The 26,317-nt window shown below is 42.8% G+C and overlaps 1 protein-coding gene across 8 annotated transcripts in view; it reads left to right on the top strand.

Moving 5' to 3' along the window:
- The window catches only part of ptprsa (protein tyrosine phosphatase receptor type Sa), a 259,574-nt gene that overhangs the window by 207,310 nt on the left and 25,947 nt on the right, over positions 1–26,317 (top strand). For 4 of the 8 annotated variants that reach the window (XM_033622809.2, XM_078168851.1, XM_078168852.1 and 1 more), the window contains 10 exons: positions 728–845; positions 7,890–8,483; positions 9,549–9,643; positions 9,858–10,108; positions 10,399–10,486; positions 12,154–12,366; positions 12,604–12,761; positions 14,731–14,846; positions 19,926–19,973; positions 23,975–24,072. In XM_033622809.2, the coding sequence (XP_033478700.1) occupies positions 728–845; positions 7,890–8,483; positions 9,549–9,643; positions 9,858–10,108; positions 10,399–10,486; positions 12,154–12,366; positions 12,604–12,761; positions 14,731–14,846; positions 19,926–19,973; positions 23,975–24,072 (1,779 nt within the window). The remainder of the gene's footprint in view (positions 1–727; positions 846–7,889; positions 8,484–9,548; positions 9,644–9,857; positions 10,109–10,398; positions 10,487–12,153; positions 12,367–12,603; positions 12,762–14,730; positions 14,847–19,925; positions 19,974–23,974; positions 24,073–26,317) is intronic. The other 4 variants (XM_078168854.1, XM_078168853.1, XM_078168856.1 and 1 more) reach the window with 3 other exon arrangements.

Here is a 26,317-nt window from a genome sequence, read left to right as displayed (position 1 = left end):
GAACACATTCAGACAGAAGCTTACATAACGGCCTTGTTAGACCGCTGGAATCTACTGCAAAATCCTCATCACACCCCTGATGATTGTTCACAAGGATTCTTTTTGTACCCTTATTTTGAACCCAGATTTGAAACCCCAGTCCATCTGCATTACGTGAATACCATCTCAAGTGCAAGACAGTACTTATAGCTCATTTACCTTTATTGACCTCTCTCATCCCTCTGCCAACCAGCCTGTTAAAAACCTCATTCTGCATTCGTTCAAACCTGCTCCCCTGAAAGATTCATTAGAATTGATCGGAAGCCTCTCTTTGAAGAGGACTCAAGGAAACTTAATGGCTGAGGTAGAAACTGCCAGTGAATGGGCAGGATGTATTCAGCATGCATTTATCACAAAGTTAAGTTGTTGATTGGAATATTGCTAAAGGAACGAGAGGGAAGGGGGGCACTTTCCATTTACATACCTAATGTCCCTCCTCCACCTTCGCAACTCTAAGGATTTACTTAATGGAATGGTCTCCCATTACACAGGGGGAAACATTACATTTAATGCATGTTTTGTGAAAATTAATAAAGAGGACCAGCAGACACTTCACATACCGGTAGATTAACATTCTACGTGAGGCAGTTTGAGCTGCATGAAGGGGAGGGTAGGGGGGTCAAATCATCAAAAATTAAAGACACATTTTGACATTTTTCTGTTCCTGTCTCTTGCCTGTCTCCCATAGGAAATGGTCATTGGAGGACTCAAGCCAGACACCACTTACTCCATCACAGTGGCAGCGTACACCACCAAGGGGGATGGAGCCCGCAGCAAACCCAAACTGGTGGTGACCAAAGGGGCAGGTCAGTACAAGGGTAAATCATTTATGTGTTGCTTTGTTTACTAAGCCTTTGTTCATGCGGGCAAAAAGAGCTAGCGAATTACTTTTTCCGCCTGTGGCTGAAGGGTATCTTGCTCAGGGATTCCTCATGATTCCCATCCAGATGTTACTGCTAGGATACCATTTCCATAAATAACAAAAGGGATCCTCATTCACAGCCACATTGTGGTGCGTTTAACTGATCCAAACCTATTCGGAAGATTTAGAAAAGCAGACAAGAACAAGGGCAATCTGATAGTTTGTTAAGTGCATTAGGTATATTTATCAAAGGTATGTCTCATGCTAAGACTTTAGCTTCAAAAATACATATTTCTGAGTTACCAGTCATTTTCTACCACTAAATTTTATATGAGACATTTTTTTTCCAAGTAAACCATTCTGAGGTTGATTTGGCTTCGTGAACATTTCAGTCAGTTGAGTTGATGTTTGCTTCTACGAGGGCAGCATTTATCATTTGAATCATGTTCAGAAGACTATCCACGGATTTTCAGAGATCAAGGAGGTGGTATGAGGTACTTGGTAGATTTTTTAGACAGATTATGACAGCTTGAAAACCCCTGTTGGGTTTGCTGGTTTGAGCTTTAAGGATAAAATACTGGAGGCTATTGCCTGCACGCTACTCATCTTCTCCAGTTTTCTCCCTTGTTACCACCAGTAGGCACACCAGTTTAACCGGGCCGCTTGAGCCTGTTTGGAAGCTAGCGGCTTAGTTACCATGAACATGATCTAAACCTGGGAGGCTGGCTGCCTGAGAGTGTGAAAACCTTCCTTGAGAGAATTTAAGGCATCAAGCCAAGATGGGAGCGTCCCTTTGTGTGAGCACCTGTGCCAGTCGGCTCTGGGAGGCTTCAGAGAGCCGATATGTACACAACTGCATACATACTTATACACGCCTACACACTTATATTGTCACTCACACACTCATGAGAACATGCAGTCTCCACTTCTGATCACATACAGTATATGCAGACCCATGCTGTGGTACAGTCATGAATAAGAACATACCAATAGACACACACACACACACACACACACACACACACACACACAAACATAGGCAAATTTCCCAGATCCTGACAGGTGTGTGTGTTACAGGTGTCAGGGAGTGTGTGAGTGGGTGTCAGTGAGTGCTGTCACTCTCCATCCTCCTGTCAGGGCCGGCTGACTGATATGTCAGTCTAGCGCACTCTGTCTGTCCCTCAGAGGGAAAGCCTCTCCTTTTTATTATTGAAGTGTAAAGAAACGGTTTATGCCAGGGGGCCAAGATAAATAGAAAAGGGAAAAGGGTGAGAGGTTGTGAGAAGCCTTTTTTTCAGGGGTGAAGTGGTTGTCCTTCTTGTTGTGAGGGATGTTAGGATGGCCTTGTCAAGAGCAGGGTTCCCGTTGGCTGTGAGATTTCTGAGAAACCATGGAATTTCCTGAGGTCTGTAACAGGAAGGGAACAAAGGGGAATTTTTGTGTGTAAAAAAAATGGTTTACTTTCCTGAAAGATGCCTACATCTTTAGTACAATGTCATTTTATACCCCTCCAGATCAACCTCAACCATAGTGGACAGCTTTAGAGTGTTTCTGCGCTGATTGAATTATATATTAGGATCATATGATTACAAAGACCAGTCTCATAGTAGACGGTATACCAGTTAACAAGCCCTAACCTCAGACGTTCTCTTTTTCATTTACTATACTCTGCTAATTAAAGTCCCCAAATTTAAATGAAAAATTAGTGCTACTTACAAAAAAACACATATCCTAACTTAGACCATGTACCCAAGAAAACATGTTGACATCTGTGTTCTTCACCATACACACTTTGTTTAAATGTCCTCTGCAAAACCTTTTTGTCAACTGTTTTACCCCTGGGTAAACTCGCTCATCAACAGGCACACTTTGAAAATGTGACGTAAATGAATGAAATATTCTACCACATTACAACTTTTAAAACACACATAAACACACATAACGTATGCAACAGCTCTTAAAATCTAAGTTTACAGACAAACATGCACTTAAAATGAACCGTTGCCTCCAGAGTCTATGACGTCATCGTCTTGTTCTTTTAGGAAACATAAAGGAAACTTCAAGAAAGTACATCCTGACAAACACAGCGTGTTTTAGTGCCACTTTAAAGTCAGTTCACATCAATGGCCAAGTCTTTTCATCTTCCAGGCTTTCCAAAGAACCACAGGTAGTTTGCTGTTTCAGAAAGTTATCCACAAGTATCTATCTCAGGATTTTGTCGGATACAAAAACAAGTAGAACTGCGCACCCATTTGCGAGTCACAGACAAACAACATCCATTCTGTGTCTGGAGCTGTCTTTGTTTGCTGAATGAAAGCTAGGTTTGAAAAGCGGCTTTTTTTGTGATTCATACTTTCCATACTTCCATTCCATGCTTTGAGGAACAAACTTTACCATGGCCAACATGAGACTGAGTTTGAGAGGGGGTCCAGAGGGAGTGTTTATTGACAAAAGATTAAAATGTTTGTGTCTGAAAATGTTATTCTGCCGTCCCATCTGTACATTGTGGAGTGTTTCACTGGGCTGAAAGGAGCAGCGATCAATGGTTATGCTTTTTATCTTCTTTTCTTGTGCAGGTATAAGTAGAAAAGTTTTTCAAAAATCTAAGTAGAATTAACAAATAGATAAACTCAAAAGAAAACCTGTTCCAAAGATACAACACTCCAAAGCAAGCATGTCCAAAGTCCATGGCCCCCGGATCGATTTCAGACGGCCCACGACTTGTGTCTCAAAATATACTATATGTGGCCCACTACATAAAATTGAATTAAAGCAAGTTTACATTGCATTTTTTATTCTGTTAACCTCAGGATGGCAGGACTATCTCACAGTTTATAGACATGAACTAAGTAGGAACCACGCTGATGGAGTGAATGCATTTTCATAAACAGATGCAAGAAGCAACTGTCCCCCTGACATTTACACATTATCTAATCTGGCCTCCCTTCAAAAAGAATTTTACACCCCTTCTCTAAAGGTAGGATACAGTATGAAGTGGGCTACCCAGCACCTCCACCTTGAGATCTTCTGAGCCAGCAGCAGCAAAAACTAAAACAATTTGGGGTATGCCAAGTCAGAGAGATGCCTCAAGATGATGGCTGATGTATTTGTGGATTCTCATATAAGGGAGGAAAGGCTGGTCATCTTATGGTAAAGCACTATGAATAAAGGCTTTTAAGTGAAAGCAAAATGCCAAGGAAGTGATTTTTTAACTTCACACACGCAGTACCAACGGCCCCAAATGGCAGCAAAAAGATTTAAAGACCAACATTAATGAAAAGCAATACTGATACATTATCCTACACTTGTACTTGTACTTGTACAGTGTACTGTGTACAGTACTGTATTAATGTTGATGGAGCACTATCCTGGCAGCCAGTGTTAAAGTTTTACCGTGTATCATTTTGGAAGTTTTATTTGTGCTGTTTGTAATTATGTGAAGTGGTTTGCATTATTCATTAATCATATTGCCAGTCAGAGTGGATATAGACTACAATGAACTCAGTCACACTGCTGTCAGACAGGCACAGGGTATCCTGCCCTCCTTGATAGCGAACAAACTCCCATCCCCCAACGCTACAGCACTTCATTTCGATCGTTGCATCCTGTGAAAGGATGCTTAGGGATGCGTGCATGTTTAAAAGGGTGTGGATAGTTATTCTAATGCAGACAGCTGACTTGAAACATCAGCCCTGATCCCCTCATTGCATGTTTAGTAACTTCCTGATTGTTATTTTTGTCCAGTGAGAAATCATTGATGTAATGGCCCTGTCTCTTCTCTCTCTCTCGTTCTCGCTTGCTTCCTTAATAGCTCTTGCACTCCAAATGGGCCATGTGAAATTTGTTGCAGATTTGACTCCATGGCATTTCCTACCCTACCAATTACTCCCCTCCACGAACCCCTGTCACACACACACACACACATACACTCCTTCAGTAAGCAGGCTAAATTAAAAGCAGAGGGAAACGAAGATGAGAGAGCGACGGATTTGTCATGACCTTTAAGGTCGAAAAAGACCTCTTACCCCCCACATGTCTTAAGATATGTTGAGTCTCCTTAGGCAGGCTGTAGCCACAGGTTAATCAGTGGGATACTTTTTTTTTATTGTGAAGGAGTGCAGCTTAAAGCAGAGAATCTTACATCCAGGGCGACAGATAATTAAAAAGTGCATATATGTGCACTATGTCATTTGCACACAAGCAAGATTTAATATGTTTGTGTGTATATTTTGGTTTTAGTGTACACAAGAGAGGGAGGAAATGAGAGGGATACCTGATCAGCCCTTGCTCAATCAGGCTGAGTGAGTGTCCACAGCAGGCTGTTAATACTGCAGCTTGATGGGAAACGTGCCGGGAGGACCACATGGAGGGATTGAACCAGGGTCGACCCTGACATGGACATAGAGAGAGAGAGGGGAATGGAGGGGGTGGGGAAGGAGGCAAGGAAATGAAAAGGGGGATTGGGCAGTGTGCAAGGGGAGAAGTGGGGAGAAGGGGGAAGAATAAGAGAGTGTTGGGGGGAGAGATGAACAGTGAGGAGAGGGACAATCAGTGTCTAAGAACCCCCAGAATCACTCATGCACACACACACACACACACACACACACACACACACACACACACACTCCCCCCTCATATCCCTATTGGGCCCTCTTTGCAGCAGATTGCTCCTTGTCCCCAGTCACCTTCATCATCCCTCATTCAGTCATTTTTCACCCCCTCACCATGCCATCACTCTCTCTCTCTCATCATCCTGTAGCACAATACACTTTAACACATACGCTGTACACACCACAAACAATCCCACCTCCTCCCAACACCAATCTGCTGGCTCAGTACCCATGATCCTTCTCCCCTGTGTGCAACACGCTAATGTTTTGAATGTACAAATAATAAAATAGTTTCAGGGCCACAAAGGTTGTAATGGATACATTTGGTAGCCTGTTGAGGTTAGAAGCGAAGCACAGAAATTTAGAATGGAAGCCACACACACACACACACACACACACCTATACACACATACACATACACACACAAACACAAAGGATCATTATCTCTGATTCTATTTCCTTGATTAGCGGTGAGCATGAAGGCAGAGTGGGCTTTTAAATGACACCAAGCTGAGCTATAGTATGTAGCCGAGGAGTATTAGGAGCATTCGTCTCACCCAACACTCGGCGCCCCCGCCTTTCCATTACCGGCAAAGGCTCAGCTGACTAGCCACCATCCACCCACCAACCCCCGTCTTCCTCCAGCAACAGCCCTCAGAAAGAAGACCATTAGCAAACGGAAATGAATAATACGAGCAGAGGGAGTGGACTGTGTAGAGTGGATTGCTTTGTGTGTGTGTTTCTACTATGTGCACATTAGGACTTGCATCTTGGCGCAGGAATATATACTATATGTGGGCACATGTACACAGACTCACATACACACAGTGATACTATTCCACTGAGAGGGAGTACTTTTGCCTCAGACTAATGTTGGCTCCTCCAAATTACTTTAAGTCCATACTGGGCAAAATGCCAAATAGCTCTGTATGCAGGTGGAATGGTGATATAGGAGCTGGAGCTGGCAGCAAACCAGGGCCTATACCGTCACACACATGAACACATACACGCGCATACACTCTGTCCATTATGCACAAAGTCATGCACAAGCAGATGAACATGAGACATAAATTGTAAGAAAAAAGGCTCAAATAGATTCTTCAATATAAATTCATGCAGTGTAACACTTAACAAACGTTAGATGTTTAATGAAAAAGGCAAATGTATGTTTAAATTGTGGCGGCTAAAGATAATGGCAAAGTGTATGTAACACATTAAACTAGAGTTAATCATTTGTATTCAGCTTATTCAGCGTTTTTAATTTATGCTGAGAAAGCTCTCGCAGCCAGGACCAACCAATTTGCTGCCGACCCAGTTTGCCGACCCAGTTGGCAAGCTATTTGAATCAGATATATACAGAGATAGCCAATCTTCTCACCAGTGGTTTCACTATCTCACATCGAGGCATGGAATTAAATTGATGATGGTAAATGTAGTGACTGTGTTGTGTTGCGTGCTTCATATCATTCATCCAGTCAGTATTGTTATACAAAAATAACAGAAGTATTTGTGATTGAGTACATCACTAACAGCGTGTATGTCCGCAATTGTATCCTAACTTATGTTTGTCAGTTATCTGTCCCGCCACTGCCTTGTATTTCTGAGAAAGAGGGGATGTAAGATGAGGCAAGATAGAATCTATTTACAGAGAGATGGGGCTCAAGTGCGAATCAGCCACGCTCATCTCTCACAAAGCTTTGACGGCAACTCAAGAACTGAAGGCTTCCCATAACTGCTGCTGCCTCTATCACACTGATGGGGCCTTAAAAGGAGAGTTAAGAAGAGACGTGTGTCATCCATAAGAGCAGCAAAACTGGGCCACTCTGAAGAATGGTGTCTAGACCCCAAGCGTAGATCATCTATTTTACAACAAGAGATGACTCTTACAGCTGAGAGAGGCACTGTTCTCTGCTTAAAGTTTTAGTGATGCTTTGCAGTACAGAAATTATTTTGGCTGGAGCGTACATATGTCATAAAATGGTAATGGTTACAACGATCACTCAAGAATTTAGAGGTTCTGAGGATCTTCCACTACTCCACGCGACTCAGTTTGCCAGGGTGTTATTTGATGGATGACTGAAATTAAACAAAACAAAAATTGTAGAGTCTGTAATGTGTTTATATTTACTATAATATTTGAAAATTCTTGATTCTCATTGGTTGGCAGTCCATGTCCACTCTTGTATTGTCCCATACAGTATAATCAAACAGGTCTAATGCAGGTATTTGGTTGCCATGCTAAAAGCGCTAATGGTTTCCTCAATACAGCTACAACAGTATTCCTGATGTCTTTACAGTTTGTGATCAATATGTTCATGTATCTTAATAGAACTGGAAACACTGACACTGAGATTTCTTTTATGTCTTTGTTTGCACAGTGCCTGGTCTGCCCTATCTGTCAGTGGCTCAGGACTCAGAGACATCAGCTGTGGTTCGCTGGGACCCTCCAGAATTCACCAGTGGTATGGACCTGCAGGGTTACCGGCTGCAGTTTGGCCGCAAAGATGTCTCTCCTTTAGCCACACTGGAGTTTGCTCCACAAGAACGACAGTACTCTGTGGGCAACATCCACCGGGGGGCCACCTATATCTTTAAAGTCTCAGCCAAGAGCAGGGGGGGCTTTGGGGAAGAGGCTGTGGTAGAACTCAGTGTACCCGAGAACACGCCAGGGGGCTACCCTCAAATTGAAGAGGGCTCCAATGTGACATGCTGCTCAGTGCAGCTGTCCTGGTCTCCTCCAGTGCTGGCAGAGAGAAATGGGGTAATCACGGAGTACACTTTGGCCTATAAGGAAACCGGCGCCGTTGGAGCACCACGGGAGCTCCGCTTGCCCCCAAACCAGTCCAGCTATGTTCTCAACAGCCTCAAACCGAACTCAGCGTACGATGTGAAAATACGTGCACACACCAGTGTAGGTCCAGGGCCCTACAGCCCGCCCATCCAGTATCGGACGGTGGCCTTTGATCCAACAGGTAGGGCTTGCCTGTTTCTTCTCCAACCCGGTTGGCAGGGGGTTGGAACTTGGCAAAAAAAAAAAAATCTTCAACAACAAAAAAAAAAAAAATCAAAACTGCCCCACCCCCTCCTTCAACCACCTCCACTTCTCCTCAAGAAAGAAAAAAGATTGATATTAAAATTGTTTGCCGTGGGATACTCACTTCACTAACCAAAACAAGGTAAAACCCAAGTCAGTAAGTTATAGTCAGTCATTTTGAGAAAGAGGAGAGCAGCCTAGAATTTCAAGGTAAGTGCTGTTTGGTCAGACAATTGTGTCAGTCATCCTTGCAGCCCTTTGCCAAGCACACTCACGCAGCTAATGTCATCTCACATCCCCAGTTTTCCAACAAGGTAGGACCTCAGTCAAACCCAGTCACGCCAATAGAATGTTTTGACTATTGTAAGATGACAGAAAGTAGATTTTGGTTCTTTTTTTCTTTTTTGGTTTTGGGTTTGTTTTGAGATATACCCCCCTTCCTAACCCCCTCCCTTCCCTAATTCCTCCTTTCCCCTTACCTTGTCCCTTATTGGGACAGTTTGTGGCATGGCATCCCCAGATGCACTGCTAAGGACTGTTGGCATGCTGTGTTTTGAGTCTGTCTCTATGCCCGCCTGGCAGCACGTTGGCAGTGCCAACCCAAACTCAGTACAGGCATAGGAACAGTTGGCACTGACACCAAATGGGTCAGTTGTTAATCCTCAAGTGGTCATAGGTTCAAAGACATTGTTGAGATGGGTTGGCATTACCCACGATGGCTAGCCAGTGGGCACACCCTTGTGCTCCATGGGTTTGTCGTCCATGAGTCTTACGTGCTGTGTGTCTTAACCAATGGCGTTGCCCTTCTCACAGCCAATGACAGCTCACCGTTACTCACTCTCCAACCAAGAGGAACGTTGCAGGGGAACAACAGCTTTTCTTTTAAGCCAAAGGTTCTTCTTTTGTTTCTCTTTCCTTGATCTCTCTACACTTTCAATTTACTAAAGTCTTTGTTTTGTTTTTTGTTTGTTTGTTTTTTTCCTCGCATTTGTCCAATCAACAGACGTTCCAAAGAATTTCACTGTGAAGTGGGCCACCAAGACCACTGTGGTTATTGCATGGAAGTTTTCTGACAGTAAATCTCCATACAAATGCACGGTGAGTTTCATGTAGAGCAAATAAAGAGTTTCAGCTGTCTGCTGAGTTATGTTTTAATATAAAAAACATTCCTTAAAATCCCATTCTGAAATTTAGAACGCATTTCCATCTGTTATTCGAGTGCCAATCATTTGACCTGCCAAAATAATCATTCACCCAACTATCCCTTTTACCAATTATCGATTAAACTTCTGGACCATCTGTTGAACTGTAGATTGAGTACAACCGTCAGAAGATGGATGTGGATGCCAGGCAGATGAGGGTGTTGGTCACCGGGCTAAAACACAACACCACCTACGAGTTCAGGGTGACCTGCCAAGAAAGCATAGACGGTGGGCCAAGACACCGCGTGGTTGCCAAGACTGCACCACTCATCCTGGTCAAGAAACCCAAGCTGGACATCTACGCTGAGCCCGACAACATGCTCACCATGTCCTTCCCACCGGTCGATAATAAGGATGTCAAGTGAGTATGTCATGCTAGAATATGGGTTCCGCAGGCGTTGTCTGAATCTTCTTTGAGGTATTTAGGTTAAAGTGATGTGATATGGAGTGTGATCTCAAATTGTCTGAGGTGTTGAAATGGGAGTTGACATGCTGAACTTTGCTATACCTTCTGCAAGTGTTGAATTATCGTTTAATTAATTGTCAAAACTGTGGTGAATGTTTTCATATAAACTGCCATGCAGTATCAATTAAGTGTCACTGTGAACTTTTGGTAATTTTTGTGAATTACTTTGGTGCCGTGTTTTCTAGGACTTTCTATGTGGTTGTTGTGCCACTTAAGAGGACTTCAGGAGCTGTCAAAAACCTGAAGAACCCTGATGAGATGGACATGGAAGAGGTAGGATACTTTAAAAGCAAACAGTGTTAGGTTACTCTGGCACAACAGAAATAATTAAACTAATATAAAATGATGTAAATGATAATTGATAATATAATAGAATATAATATATGTAATAGGGGGGATCCCAGAGACATTTTTGTCACTACATTTGTGTTATTAACAGTTGCATGAGCTAGGAAAATTATATTGTACAGGCCATGTACCAAGCATGGGCACTCACAACTCGGACATAAATACATCTCAGCTATGCTAATTTATCCCCCTAAGCATGCAGTCGAGAGAATTACACAGTCTTTACCCACTCTTACCATAGCTCAAGGTCACCTTGAGCGCCAGATCAACAGCAACCATCCCTATTGGATTTGGGATTACACACGTTCCCTCTGCTTAGTGCCTGCCTCTGTCTGCAGTTTAAAATGAATAAGAGTCACTGGATGTTGGAGGGGGGAGGGGTCTTGGACCATGGCTACATGGAACATTGCCAGAAAGTTAGCAGCTTTTATAATCTAAAGCCCAGCTCAGAACAATGATTGGCGACGAGATTAAACCGTTCTAGAACGTTGCAGAGAAAAGTTGCAGTGGTGTGAACTGGCCGTCTGAGCTCGACTCAAGCTGGCTGATGGTGTCACCTGTCAAATCGCCATTGGCAGGTTTTAGAATGTAAAGCACATCACCTGTTTCTACAGTCAGTTGGCTTGTAGTGAAGCCCACTGTTTCCATCCTCGCATATGCCGGTATCAGATGGTGGGTAATTACTGCTGCTCGCTGTATGTGCTAATGCCCCCTCACAAACACACATTCTTATTGACAAACTAAGTGGCGCTGCTTACTTGTATTACTGTGGCGTATTTATTATGAATACAGTCAATCCGATGCTTGCCTTGTTTATGTGTTTTGCCGTTAATCACTACTACAAATGCAACTGTAGCCAGTATCTCACCATTACTATCCTCATTCATATTTTAAGAAGCTACAAATAATAGTAAGCCGCAAAATAAGCCTGAAAAGCTGGAAAACAGAACGGAAGTACAGAGGGTTGTTGCATTGAGATGATACACCGTCTCATGTAGTTGCATTGGTGTGAACCGGCAGGTTTTTAGAACTTTGCAGAACTGAGCATTGCAAGAAGTTGCCTGTCTCATCACAAATCTTTGGTCTGAACTGGGATTAAGGATGCAGCTACACCTACAGTTTGTCTTCTTTGGTCTCGGCCATGTCAGTGAAATATATCTAGATCTTGTACACAACAGTCACTTAAATTCACAAGTAATTTATTTGTTGAAAACATTTGATAACTTGTAATCCGGCCAGATAATCACTAGGCTTAGGATGGGCCCATCATTTATTGACTTAGCATATACATATATCCTCATAGTTCTCAGAACTGAAGAGTTTGACTCACTGACAGCACATTATTTTGTGTGTATGTCTTTTGATTATTATTAAAAGCATCTGCCTCTCTTGGTCTTTCTTCATCAGATTATAAGCAAACATTTAAGAGAATCAAAAAAGATTATAAGCCCAGACTTAGATGTTTTCTAGTTTTAGTCTGATCTGTCAGTGAATTAGGGACTGATGTTGTAGAATCTGCAAAAAACACAAGAGGATACCAAAAGGAGCGCATATAAAAAGCCCTTAAACCAATGCCCTTGCACATCAATCAGCTGTTGCGGGAGGTGACCCTCAAGCGTCGCTCACGCCGCCAGCTGGCTCAGCTGGACCAGAGGAAGCCCTACATCACAGCCTGCTTCAGGCAGCTGCCCCCCAGCTTCACGGTGGGATCTGACTATCGCCAAAGCAGCTGTGAGAACAAGCCTCTTGAACCTGGCCAGGAGTATGTCTTCTTCCTGCTGGCTGAACTCAACGCCACCTCCGGGGTGAGTCCAACACAGTTCAGTTGGCGTACTTTTAGTCAATTGCTTTTTGTCAGAGTGGATTTAATTTCATTTCTGTCCATTTAATCTTGGTTCGCTTCAGTTTGTTCATCTAACATTTCGTTTTTGTCCAGTTTGTGCTTAACACTAAACTTCATTCATCTCCTGTAAATACCATGCTGTAACCTGGATTTGTGTTTCCATATGTTGTGTAAATGTCTACCTGATCTTTCTGTGCAGAAAATGTTTGCTACCAGCCCTTACACCGACACTGTGGTGACTCCCGAGCTGGAGGTTGGCCCAGTAGAGACTGGTGACGGACTCATATGGGTGGTGGGCCCAGTCCTGGCTGTGGTCTTCATCATCTGCATCGTCATTGCTATTCTCCTGTATAAAAAGTGAGTTGGTTTTTGAATTGTAGTTTTTGTGGAGAATGCAGTTTGATCTACATTTAGACTTCAGTGTCAAAATAACATCGGTCAACCTCAAATGATAACACTCAGGGTTAGGCGTAGTATACATACCAATGATAATTTGTACTGAGCGACCATTTATTCTGGAAATTGTTATAACCTTCCTCTTACGATACACAGAGAATTGAACCCATAAGCTTTGCATTGTTAATGTCTTGCTCCACCCACTGCTCCACACAAGCAATATAACTGTGATCCATGTTTTTACTCGCTAAGGGTGAAAGTGCTGGATTTTTCTTTCGTATGCAGTGAAAACACAATGAACATTTTCTTGTCATTTGATGTTGAACCAGTTATTTGCAGTGTTGCAGGGGAATTGGGCTATTGGGAAATAATTGCATGTTTGGGAGCATGTTGAAAGAGGGGCTTATTCTGCATTCATGGCAGCATGATATTCAAAATCTAACAACATTGTTGCATGTAAATATGAAAAAGCTTTTCTTGTGGAAAAAGATGGTTGTGGGAAGTGAGGGACATGAAGAAAGGAGAAAGGAAGAGATTCTTTGAGATGGTGCTCAATAACTGGACCAAGAATGTTGCAATAAAGAGATGTATAGATTTAAATAGGCATATATTTCAAATATTGCCTATTAATTGTGGAAATAATAGCCCATATGGTGTTATTCAAGTACTTACTAGTTGTTTTAGCCATTATTAGTTTAACATTTATGCATAAATAAGATTTCAGGGACCTAATTTCTAGTGGTAGACATCAAACTGTGCTTTTATGAACTTTACAGGCGGCAGCTCTCCTCCTGTCACAAGTCTAAATGAGTTCATATTCCTTAGCGTCCTGGGGCTTTAGAACATACATATACAGTCAATATTCCCCCCTTGTTTTACACTTAAGTGCTTTTAGTCTCAGTGACTGCAAGTCCCAAATGAAAAGGTAGTGTAAGAGGTCGCCCTACATACCAGGGAAGATCCCTGAATAATTTTAAGGGGGCCGGGGCTGGTGTGAGCAACACAAGTACAGCTTGCTACTGTCAGATGATCCCTGACTGTCTGACCTTGCCTTACCTCAGTCTTTGTGGTTAGGGAGAGTAACATCTCTCCTTGGATCTCTCTCTTTTTTTCTCTCTTCTCTTTCTGTCCCCCTCACTCTCCCATCTCCCTCTCCATCTCTCCCTGGTGAATAGTGTTTCCCGGGTCTGCCCTTGGCCCTGACATTCCCCTCTCCCCATCTGTATCTGCACCCTCGTGCACACACATAAGCACACACACGCACACAGACGCACAGACACGGACCCACGAATGTACACACTTAACTTGCACATTTCATTGAATACTCTCTTGTTCTGACAAACTGATACACATGCGCACATGCACACGCATGCACACGCCTCCTCCAAATGCTGATGAGCTTTATCTCGCGTTTTGCGAGCCCAGCAGCGACCCCTGTGAATTTTAAACTGCTCTCTATTGATTTATCTCTCTTCTTGCCTCCCCCCCCTCTCCCTTTCTCCTTGTGTGTTGTGTTTTCACCATCTTTATATATTTATTTGGCTCCTATTGCTTTCTCTGGAAACAGCAAACCTGACAGGTAAGGTTTAGCCGTACTTTATTGCATTTTACAGGGGAAGACATAATAGCCTGCCTCAGCAAAAAAAAAAAAAAAAAAGATGCCTTTAATTAGTGAAGGTGAAGGAGAATTTTGCGTTCTTGATACGCATTCTCAGCTCCCCTGTTTCTGATTTGGCTTCACTCAAGCGTTCTTGACCTGCTGACTTACCAGTCAGTTGGCGTTGCTGATTATTTTTTTTTTTTTTTAGGTGTCATCATTAGTGAGAGTGGTCACTGTTCTGCCAGATCAAACGCTCACTAAAACCTGTTGTGTTGTTTTTGTTGTGTGTCTTCCCCCTCTTTTCTACTTTTTGTTTGTCTTGTCCTCCAGCCGCAAAAGAAAAGAGTCAGAGCCGCGCACGAAATGCCTGCTGAACAACGCAGACATCACACCCCACCACCCCACAGACCCTGTGGAGATGAGACGCATCAACTTCCAAACTCCAGGTACAGGAAGAACACACAACACACAGACTGAGGAACACAAACAGTCTAAATAACACATATAGGTATAGTTACACTGATAGACTGTGTGTTTCCATATTTGTCCACATTGGCCTTTTAGTAAAAAAACAGTTTTCATTTTCACTGACAATATGACAGATGTGAAGAAGGAAGTTCAGTCATCCAGCTTTAAGTGTGACAACCTGTAAAACTTGAAACGAGACCTGCCTCCCTTTGCCTTTAGGGAAAGCTGTGACATTTTTATAGCTTGGTTCGTGGGTTAATATAACAATTTGCTGACCAGACACTGATGACAGATTTTGAACCCACTGGACGCAGATTTACAACATCTGCCCAGTCCCCCTTTACAAAGTAAATAGCTAAGTAAAAATACAAGTAGCTCTGCGTTGCAAAATACTTCATAGATTGCTGAGATAGCAACCGTTAATGTTCTTCATTTAGACCTCCGAATAACTACTTTTGATTGTTGGATAAAAGCTGGCCAGTTAAAAAGCCATCTAAGGCTTGTATTTCATTGGTTTAATTGGATTTCCATTCTCAGGCAGTTTTCAGTGGAGCGCTCATGCCTGTTATCACTGCATGTCAGTGGCTAGTTTAACATTGGGCCAATCTATGGGGGGGTTTTTTTTGGAAACAGACCAAAGTTGTAGATAAAGAAGTGGATTTTAAGAAGCCACTTGCCTACATTAAAAGTCACAGAGGCCATTGCTTCAGTGGCTATAACAGACAAAATGCTATTTTAAAAGTTTTCACACTGCAAATAGCAAAGTTTTGCAGGAACTTGAAAATTCTAATTTTTGGAACCCACTGAAATGGAAAGCAAATTTTAAAATTTGGCAGAAAATGTTTATTAGCAGCTGCGCTAATCCCTCAATACCATTACTGGCTGTCAAAAGCTCAAATTGGCCAACCACTGTAATATATGGGCAAATGAAGACACCTGCAGAAGACCTTCCTTCTTGACACCAGAATATTCAGTGAAAACTTTTCATTCCTGTAAGACGAAACATGCGTGCAGTTATGTGTTTTAATGCACACACATAACTTAGATGTGTAGAGATGGCGGATTGTAACATTGGCACACACACATGCACACAGCCTACACAGAGATTAACTATCCACAAATGATGCAACTTCAAGTTCAGTTTACGCTGCAGCATGAGTGATGTCCATGAAGTGCTCCCACGTCATTCTGTTTGACATCATGTGCCTTCATAACTACCTGCAGTCATATCTACATGTCGGCCCTGTCCCCATGTAACGATAACAGATAGTTAGAAAGTGATGTCTGTTGTTGGACGTAATGTTTTTACCCTGGAAACAAATCTTGTTTTGAAGATCTCCTGGGTTCTTACCTGCTTTTCCCTTTTGTCTCACTTTCCATCTGGTGTTCATCCGAGCTAAAGCCTGGTGTTAACAACAGAGCGCATTCAATCCCAAACTCATTCTCCAAGGCTTCTCCATCTTCCAACCTCCTCCTTCTCAGACCCATTATTGGTCTGTCTCTGTTATTTAGCCGTCTGTGATATAAGCTATGGTGGCCTCTACAGTTTGTTGTCATTGGTCTGAATCTCGGTGGAGCAAAGTTTGCTTTCTTGAGGTTGTTGTATTCGAATTCCTAATGCTTCATTACAAGCCATTTTCAAAAAGTCACATGGATGAACAAGTGAGCATGTTTCCAGTTTTGGAAACGTATCATCCTGCCAGATTAGAGGTTTCAGTGAAAGAAAGTGAAAATAAATCTGATTGCAATCATATTAGTCACCTCTAGCGAAGCATCATGGATTATTGTGAGTTTTCCACTCGATGGTTTAGATCGTATTCTTCCCTCAAGTAGTTTATTTGACAGAAGAATGAGACGTGCATTTTGAGGAGAACATCCTCCAGGAGGTGGAATAAACACATCCACTCTCTTTCCGTGTGTTCCCTCGTTTCTTCTCCCTTTTTTTTTTGCTGCCTCCCGCCTCTCTGTCTCCTAGCCTAGTTGTCTCTCAGCGATCCATCTGTCATCCATGGCCAGTCTCTGCTCCATCAAAAGGCTCAGATTTCAAAATGGAGCATTTCTCCTCAGCTTCTTTGGGAGCCTGGAGTTTGTACCTTGGGAAAAAAAAACCTGACATCTTTGCATCTGAGAAGAGGAAAGACACGAGGATGAAAGAAGATGCGCAAACCTGCTCACGCACAGAAATGTGGAAGTTCAATTTACCCCTCGTCTTTATCTCACCTGGTGTTCACAGCCCTATCAGTGGCTCTGTAATGGCAAGGTTATAATAGTCATTCCTGCCATTTGTCCCAATGACTTCCAGCACTTTGCACTTCTGCCCTCAGCTGTCCTCCTCTGTTCCTTAAATAATAGAAACTCTTGTTACAATCTCTCTTTTACATAACATTCACCAATACATGCTGAGACTTCTCTTTATATATGACAAGCATTCTCATTCGACTGCCCTGTCGCTGTTCCGCAGAATTGGGCGATGTCGTTATCTCCGCACCGGGGGAATTTAATTTGAATGGACATTTTAGCCCAATTAAGTGGGCCGGTGAGCATTTGTGAACATCCCCATCAGCTAATAGCGACCATTGTTCAAATGAGCATACTCCCAGTGCACTTATCCAAGGCCTCTTCTATCCAGCAGAGCATATGCAGCATCGGCAATGTGTGCTCAGTGACCCCTAGTGCTGGGGAACAAAAAATATGTTTTTGATTAGGCTTCCTATAAGCTAAGCTTGGCTAATGCGTTTCAGAGAGAGTGTGTACGTTGTGTGTGTGTGTGTGTGTGTGTGTGTGTGTGTGTGTGTGTGTGTGCGCGTGTGCTTTAAAGCCTGTAGGTCATGTGACAGCCACACAGTGACATCCCATAACTCCTTGGGGTGCGGAGCGGCTCGTTTTGTCATTATCTTCATCGGTGCCTGGGGTTTAATTGTCAAATGGGGCCAAAGTAATGAAGCAGCACGACTCAGTGGATATCTACCGTCTATGTCCAACCAAGCCCCCCTTTTTTGCTATAAGCACTCACTCTTTTCTCTCTTCCAATATTTCCCGTTTCCCTCTGGTTCTCATTTCGTTAGCAGTTCGCAGTTGAAAAGCTGGAAAACTGTAACGATCATCACGACAATTACCACCTGCAATATATCTTATCTCAGAACCCTGCCTTCACATCATCAGTTTGACATTCGCCGCTGCGCTAATGTGAATTCACATCATTTCTGTTCAGGCAAAAAATAGAAGAAGAAAAAAAAAAACCTCTCCTCCTGCAAATTAAAAGACAGGTGAACTGAGTTTCACTCTGGGTTTACTCTTCAACATATCTCTTGATATATTTTCTATTTATGCCGTCTCCATCTGTGTTTCTCTTTATCCCCCCCCTCTGATACAGCATCGCATATGGCACTTCACACCCCCATAATTCTGTCAGAAGAAGCGACTTCCACATTTAAGCATGTAAAAATCAAGCATTTTCTTGCAGACAGCGTCGTGCACTTGCGAAACCCACGGACACCAGCCAATCGCTCACATGCATCAGCAGCCTACTTGTTTCTCCAGATTACAGCAGCAACTGCAGCGACCGTGCCTTCCTCCTCGCCAACACCTCTGTCGAAACACACACGCAGCACACACTTACACATAAACATAATCAGACACGCCTGTACCTCCCTCCTGCTGTGATGAATGACGTTTGGAGACAGTGAATCTGAGTCCCCCCTGCTATGTTTAATTAGTCATTGTCACAAATCAATTAGGGAGAGGGGGATGTTCGATGTCTTCATCTCTCCACGCTCATTTGGCGCCACTGGCCTGACATCCTCTCACGAAGACGTCAGTGTAAGGTAAACCACTGTTTAGCAACTTTTACTCTGCAGGACTGAGCTATGCAGGGTTTTTAGGTTTGACGTACATCCTAATGATGTTAGTGTTTGTCTTTATCCCTTCCTTTCATTTTGGCTCCCGGCTGGGATTGATGACTTACCTGCCTTTCTACAATATCAAAGAGGTGTTTTATTTTTTAGGCCAGATTTTTTTTTGGTAAAAGAGATTTCTTTTTGAAAAACAAAGTTCTTTTTTTCATTTTGCCTGCAAATCACATTTCCTTGCCTCCCATGTCTCATTTTTTTGTTAATGCTCTGGAACAAATGAGCTGTTTTCTTTGAAATCAAAGTTGCCATCTTTGGGTGATGTGATTCTTCTTTCATCACTGAGCAACCCCGTTGATCTGATTTCAGCTTTCAAACACGGGCAAAATGTATTTCGCGTCACTTGATGGGCAGGTTGGCAGCACCCCATCAGACTGCATCTCTTGGCCACATGTCCAGTTAACGTTGGCACAGATGGCTCCTTTCTGCTTCAACAGCTGAGACGACCTGAGCCTACCAGGACATGGTTTCGCTGGCTGCGGCCTCAGAGGACTTCTCCTCTGGAGCAAATAAGACTTTGAACCATCGCCGCGCTCCTCAGAGCTCCGACTCCCATCAGCTGTGGCTCCACAGCTGTCAGCCAAGAATGCGGACACTTTTCCACACCTTTCACTCCCGATGCCTCAGCACCAAGCCGCTGACAAAGAAACCTTTCAGACTCAGCTTTCACCAGGAAACATAAGCTGGTTTTTCCCCTTTCTGTCTATTTCTCATTGCAGTCAATGGGCCCTTCCAAGTGGTGTTTATGAAAGCTTAGAGATAGCAAATCAATTTTCTTATCCCTGATCTCTATGACCGTTGATATGGGGCTTGGCAGAAGGGTTTTCTCAGCAGGGGAATCAGAGGCTGATGCCCATGGCTAACCAGTCTGCTCCTAAGGAGGACTGTAGCTGATCTGATCTGATCTGAAAATGTTTGGCCTACTTTTCCACGTCTGTCTGGCAGTCTGGCCTCAAGTCTGTCATTCAGGCCTCTGTGAGAAGGGCCTGAGTTTACTGATGCTGAATTACTGTTAAAAAAAATGCTGTTGGTTTTACTTCTTGGCCATTTATCATTTTGCACACTTTTATGTTTTCTTTTTTACATAGCATTTTCTTTTGCATTAAAGCCTTTTAAAACCATTTCCCTTATGTTTGCTGTTCTTTACAGATTCTGGTCTAAGCAGCCCTCAGAGTGAAGCAGATTTTGACTATGAAAGTTAGTCTCTATGCTTTTAGCATTTGCGTACCAGCTTTCTTTATCTTTTTTTTTTTTTTTTTTTCCAAGCACGCTTGCCTCCATTTACAAATACATAATTTGCATTTGTTTGTTTTTTCACATTATGCAGCAAAAATTTTAGCACTAATTAATTTGATGTTGGTTTCTATTGGTATACTGGGCTGTATTTTTTTTCTTTAATTGGATGTCAGTCACGATATTCACTTGGGCTGTTGGCTGTGCATTAATCCACCATGCATAAATAACCTGTGCGATCACTTCTGCTGATGTAGAGATGGTTGAGAGGTGTTTTTTGTTTATGATTTTTTTTACAGGAGTACAATCTCTGTTATCCCTCTTTCTCTGCCTCCCCTTCCTCACCTCCTTGTTGTTGGTCTCCCTTCCCCTTCCTCCTCCTCCTTCACTACCACTGCTCCATTTCCATTCTGAAGTAACGGGGTCTTTTCTGCGCTCGGAGATAACGAGCAGAATTAATTAAAGCAGTGGCAAACAATGGCTCGACATTTGATCACCCCCTCTCCCTGCTCGCTGCAAAAGGATCATCTGGGAGGAAAAGCAGAGTTTCTGGTTTTCCTCTTCCCCCTTTTTCCCCGCTTTATTTTCTTTGCTTACCCACAGACAGACTTCTTCCCTTTTATATGGAAATACGCAACATCACAAATAGGCTTTTCGAGAGAGAGACTGCTTTGGCTTATCAAAAAGAATCATTATATTTCTCAGGCGCATCGACTGCGGATCGGGAGATTGGAAATGTGTAATTAGACGCTAGTTTGTTTTTCTGTGTTCATTGATCACGCTGTTGATTGCGGTGAAAAAAAATAGAAGAGTCTGTACGTGGATAGTAAAAAGCCGTGGGTGAAGGGGTGGGGGGTGCTGAAGAGTAGGATGAGAGCTTTGGAGTGGGGGTAGGGAATAACAACAATTTGTCCTTGAGCGACTTTGCTCGAGTACAGGTCACGGCAAAACGCCTAGTTTTGAAAGTAAATCTTTTCTTAGATGAACACTGCAATGTGCCGTGTGGTGTGTAAATGACAAAATGAATAAGAGAACAAATCAGGCGCGATCGACTCATTTGTCTTGAGAACAAAACAAATGAGGGTGGGAAAGTGCACAGGGAAAGAGAGAAATGCATGCACAAACAGATTGGTTTAGCTGTGAGGTTCATCTTTGAAAACATGACAACTTATAGATGTATAGCGTTATGTTGGCAGAGGTGGAATAAAAGTAAAATATTGGATTTAAGCATCTTGCAGTTTTGAGGATTCAAATTATTTTCAAGCAAGTTTCTCAAAACCTTCTACCAAAGTTTGAGGGAGTAAACAAACACTAGTATGTATAACCCTCAGCCTACCCCACTGGCAGGTCATCATGCTTTATTTGGGTGTATATGTAAACACTTTGTCCTGATATAGCTCTCCAGCTGTACCAGGTACTTATACATGCAGACAGTAATGTGGGGAGTAAACACAAACTGTAAGGAATTGATGGAGTTTGAGTATATCAGCAACTCACTCCCAAACACACACAGAGACACGCAGAGTAAAACCGTACAACCACGCACATACACACCAAACATTCTTTGATCTCGCCTCAAACAACCCACTCTTGTTCTCTCAAGGAGAAGTGAGGCCCCCTCATTTGCATACGCATTTACTTATTGCGCTCATATTTTTCCTGATACCTTTTCCCTTTGAATTTGAGGTGAGTAAACTGACAACCAAATTCAATTTGCAATATTCCCTCTGTTTCTTGATGCTCGTCTCAATGAATTCCAGCACCAGATGTGATTAATAACTCTGTCTCATTCTCAAACGATGCCACCGTGGTCTGCACGCTCTGTCGGCTCATTGAAAAACCCAAGTCTGAATAAAGAAATACAGCTATGTCCAAATGTGGTGATATAATTTGAGATCTCCTGTTACCCTTACAGTGTTTTGTTTGAGTTTCTTTTAAAGATATTTAACACAGGCTTTAAAAGATTAATTCAGTAAACATCATTTAAATGGTGATGATCATTAAGAAGGGCACGAGTTTGTCGAGTCGGCTGTTAATGCAGTGTGTCCGTTCATTTTCCGGAGGATGTCACAGCATCCGGTGTCAACTCCATTTGTCTCATATATGCATTGTAATCTTTGTTAATCTTCATGTAATTGACACCGCTGCATTGTTCTGTCAGTGTAAAATAAATTACCATCACTAATGAAGACTGTCAGCGCACAGAGTTGGGCTCCCCTCTCTTAAGCACAACAAAAGCAGCCCAAACATCAGTGACCCCCTTGACATTGGGGGAGGGGGATCTTAAGCATTGTGCGAAAAGGGAAATTAAGGATGGTTAATGTGATTATGCCGATTTTCACGCCCAACTAAGCCTTGGTAACTTTTTTTTTTTTTTTTTTTTTTTTTTTTATGAGGAGATTTCTACATTTAGTCGACTTTTGACCTCGTCACCCGGCAGGAAGAGAGACCTTTTACTAACAATATGAAAGCGTTAAGTATTGCTAGTCTGCATGCAGGGACACAGCCACAATCTATGGCTGCTCCATATTCCATTACATGGCCTCAGCATTATGCTCCTAAATGGATTAGCGACTGGAGTGCACAGCAGTGCTGATAATATTGTAGCAGCAGTGACGCAATATTCAGTGGATATTGGAGCACGCCAAAAAAAAAAAAAAAAAAAAAAGAATCTCACAATTTTGCCACCCAACTGAAAAGCTACTTCGTTCTTGGAATTCCTCGGAATAAATGACTGAAGACAACATAGTGGACATACAACTGAGAGTTTGTGCTTTCGGAAGGTTAGGGGTGTTCATCTTAGAGCCAGTGGTCACTTACTTTAGGGAATCAGCAGATGGAGGGAAGGGTCGAAACAGCAGCTTGCTTGCTTTGCACCGGCTGGCTGGAATGGAGCAGCTCACTGTGTCACTCAGCATCACTCACACTCCTAAACCTCCTTACCCCCCCCCCCCCCCCTCCCCTTCCCACGAGCCCCCAGGTCAGGGCTCTGTTATGGAATAAGCCTTTTTATAGAGGCAACAGTCAAAATTGTCTCCATGCTAACAGCACAGCACAACAAGAGCATTACAGATAAAGGATAGAGCCGTACGGCATCCCTGTGGGATATGTTAGGTCTGATCTGCATCGGGGAGCTGTTTCATAGCTTCTCTCTCATCTTCCTTTTTGATAGAGGATGGTACTTTGAGTAAGTTTAAATGTTGAAAATAATCTCATATAGTTTTCATGCGTAGGTAATGAGAAATAACTAAGTAAAACCATCCTTCAAGACATAGGTCCTTTTGAAAGTTGCTTTTCCAGTGATCCAGAATTCTCCTTTTTTTGCCATGCTGAAAAGCAAATTTTACTTTTGATTATCTTCAATGAGGAGAACAAGGGATTTTCGTCAACATAAGCATTCCGGTGATTCAAAGAGTAAAAAGGGCTGTTGTGTTTTTTGTCTGTGATTTCACCATCAAAAACGTACATTTTTCATCTTGTGTCATTTTAAACTAATTTCCCGAGCTATTAAAAAATATCGATGCCTCCAGATGTTTTTCCTCTAGCTACACTCAGCAACACTGGTCCCGTTGGTCTGTCTATCATGTCAGCATCATGACCATTGTGGGAATTAATACAATTTGCTCTGTGGGTGTATGCTTCCAGCTTTTTTTGGCAAATAATCAATCAGCCCTGCTCAACAAACCCTAGCTGTTTTTGAGCTCTGGCCTGGTCCAATGAAGTGCATATAACATCACCAGTCTATATTATCCGTGTGTGTGACATTCACCATGTTCTGCACAAGCTTCCTCACCACTATAACCCAAACTCCCATTGTTATGTAAGCAACAAACTCTCACCCATAAACGACGTGTTGTGTGATTTGAAAGTTTGGAACATGTGTGTCCTGTCTGCTGTACTAATAAACTTTCTGTCCTCTCTTCCCCCCTGTGTGGAATTTCTCTCTCGATTTTTTTGGCGAGCAGGTATGATGAATCATCCTCCCATCCCTATCTCAGAGCTGGCCGAACACACGGAGCTTCTCAAAGCCAACGACAACCTCAAGCTCTCCCAGGAATATGAGGTGAGCGGGCCAAGGGTCAAAGTTTCTCCAGAGCATTGATTTCTGTCTGATTGTGTTTTCACTGGAAGGGAACACAAGAGTCCCTTCTTCCGCTCAAGGGAATCGGCTGGTTCTTACCTTTCAAGTCTTTTTTTTTTCCTCTTGCTTCTCAACAATAGTGCAGCTGCTGATGCTTGAGCAATTATGAAATATCTGTTGTTGTCAGCGGCTCATTTCCTCAGATATATTTGCAGCCTCAGCATGGCAAAGCAAGACAATTGTCATTTCAATTACATAAAAAATTTCCCTTGGCGGGTTTTTGCAACTCCTGAACTCCCAGATGCAATTTCCTCAAATTCTCTGCTAAATAACAGAATCATTCCAGTGTAATGCATCCAGTCCTACACCAGGAAGCAGGAGAGAGAGGAAAAAGAAGTTGAATATTTCTGCTGTGAAATGAAACATGTCCTTTTTGTGACTTTCAAAATGTGGCTGCTTACTTACAAAATAGGGTAACTGCATTCAACTGAGGAAAAAACAGAAACACTGAGTACTTGATGGAGTTAAATCTATTTGAAAAATTAAACCTTTACCTAATTTGAACACCAGAAATTACAGATTGAAGGTTACTAAAGAAAATGTTATGGCTCCATAAGCTCAGCAAAAACGTTCTTCTAAAAAATGGAGATATAGTCTGGTGTACGCACAACTCCACTAATGTGTTTTTGGGGAAAAGCACACTGGCGTTAACATAGCACATTTGTGTGTGTGCGTGTGTAGAGGGGGTAACTGAGCTGTCTGAGCTCTGAGACCGCGGCGGTTATAAATGACACCAGAGTTGATTAGAAATCAGGAGTGCTGAATCAGCTCTCGTTTGCATACAAGCAATATCCCCTCCTTGCCGTTCCTAAATCACTGTGCCTGTCACCTCGCTGCACGCCGGGCTAAGGTAGGAAGCAGGTACACCAAGCATAGATTGCTGTCATCATGCCTGCCGGTGGATGTTAGTGGATAATGACTTCTCATAGCGATCCAGTATTTCTTGGGTATCTATTATTCATAAATCCACATCCGGGCTATGTACCAAATGGACAAGCTTGTTCCATTCGGGGTGGGAAGAGAGACGGGAGACGTGATGCCAAAGTTGACGCTTTGCTACAACCACAACTTCTAATTACTTGGCTTTGAGAGAACATTAAACCGCCCGTTCGTCTCTTCTCCCACTCTGTCTTTTTCACTCTCTCTGTCCCCCCTGCCCCTTCACAAAACCACCCCCCAGGAAAAATAAATGACCAAATTAAATAGAGAAGTGTAATTTTAATTTTGTTATTTTCTTGATGAATGGCTGCTCGTCCGGGCGCCCTGGCTTGCCAAGCGCAGCTCTACGGGGCTTTGACTGATTGGTTTTTAGCCAGGCGGGATGTGAGGGTGGAGGAAAAATGGAGGGAAGAGGGGAGAGAGATGAGGTGGGGAGGCTTGGTTAATGATGAGGATTCAGTGAGGGGAGAGAGAGAGGGAGCAGGGCATCTCAGCTGGAGAGCGGAGATGAAGAGGAGATTATCTGACACACAAACGGCAATGAAAAGGCAGCCACAGTCTTTACCTGACGATATTGAAGCCATAGAGTTTGTTATATATCTTCTGTGAGGCAGTTAGGAGCCACGTCCTACGGAGCCTGCCTTCTTGACAGGAGTTGTCGTTCCTCTTCAAACGTGTCATCGTGGATCATAAAGAGGAAGAAGGGGGAGAAATTGTAGCCGTTGTAGAATATGAATATGGACTTTTGCCATACTGGCATCCTAAATCTAATTTATTAAAAAATGATTCAAGTTTGGACTACACAGATGTGGTTTTCAATTTTTGAATTGAGGGTTTTTTTCTGGGAACTGACCCCAATCTTTTATATGCACACACACACACACACACACACACACTCTCAGCCTTAAGGTAATCTTGAAAGAAAGGGAAAATAGCTGGAGGGTGGCTGCAAGAGAGGGAGTGTAAACATCAGAAAGGGGACAGGAGATGGAGAAAGAGATAAAGAGCGAAAGAAATGTGGACAAAAAAAAAAGTGGAGGACTTTGAAGATGGAGAGATGCAGATAAGGAAAACGGGGACAAAGAACGAGGGATAGAGACGAGAGGGCAGAAAGAAAGAAATAAACAGATGGAAGCTCTGATTGCTGTAATGATTGCATGGAAATTGTTAGATCAGGTTTCCAGTTGGACTTCATTCAGCTTCAGTCTCTGTCTGCAGCCCCCCACTA

Source organism: Epinephelus lanceolatus, chromosome 6 (genome assembly GCF_041903045.1).
Source record: "Epinephelus lanceolatus isolate andai-2023 chromosome 6, ASM4190304v1, whole genome shotgun sequence".
NCBI classification, from domain to species: Eukaryota; Metazoa; Chordata; class Actinopteri; order Perciformes; family Serranidae; genus Epinephelus; species Epinephelus lanceolatus.
The sequence above is the reverse complement of the archived record's forward strand: the minus strand, read 5'-3'. Positions and strand labels throughout refer to the sequence as shown.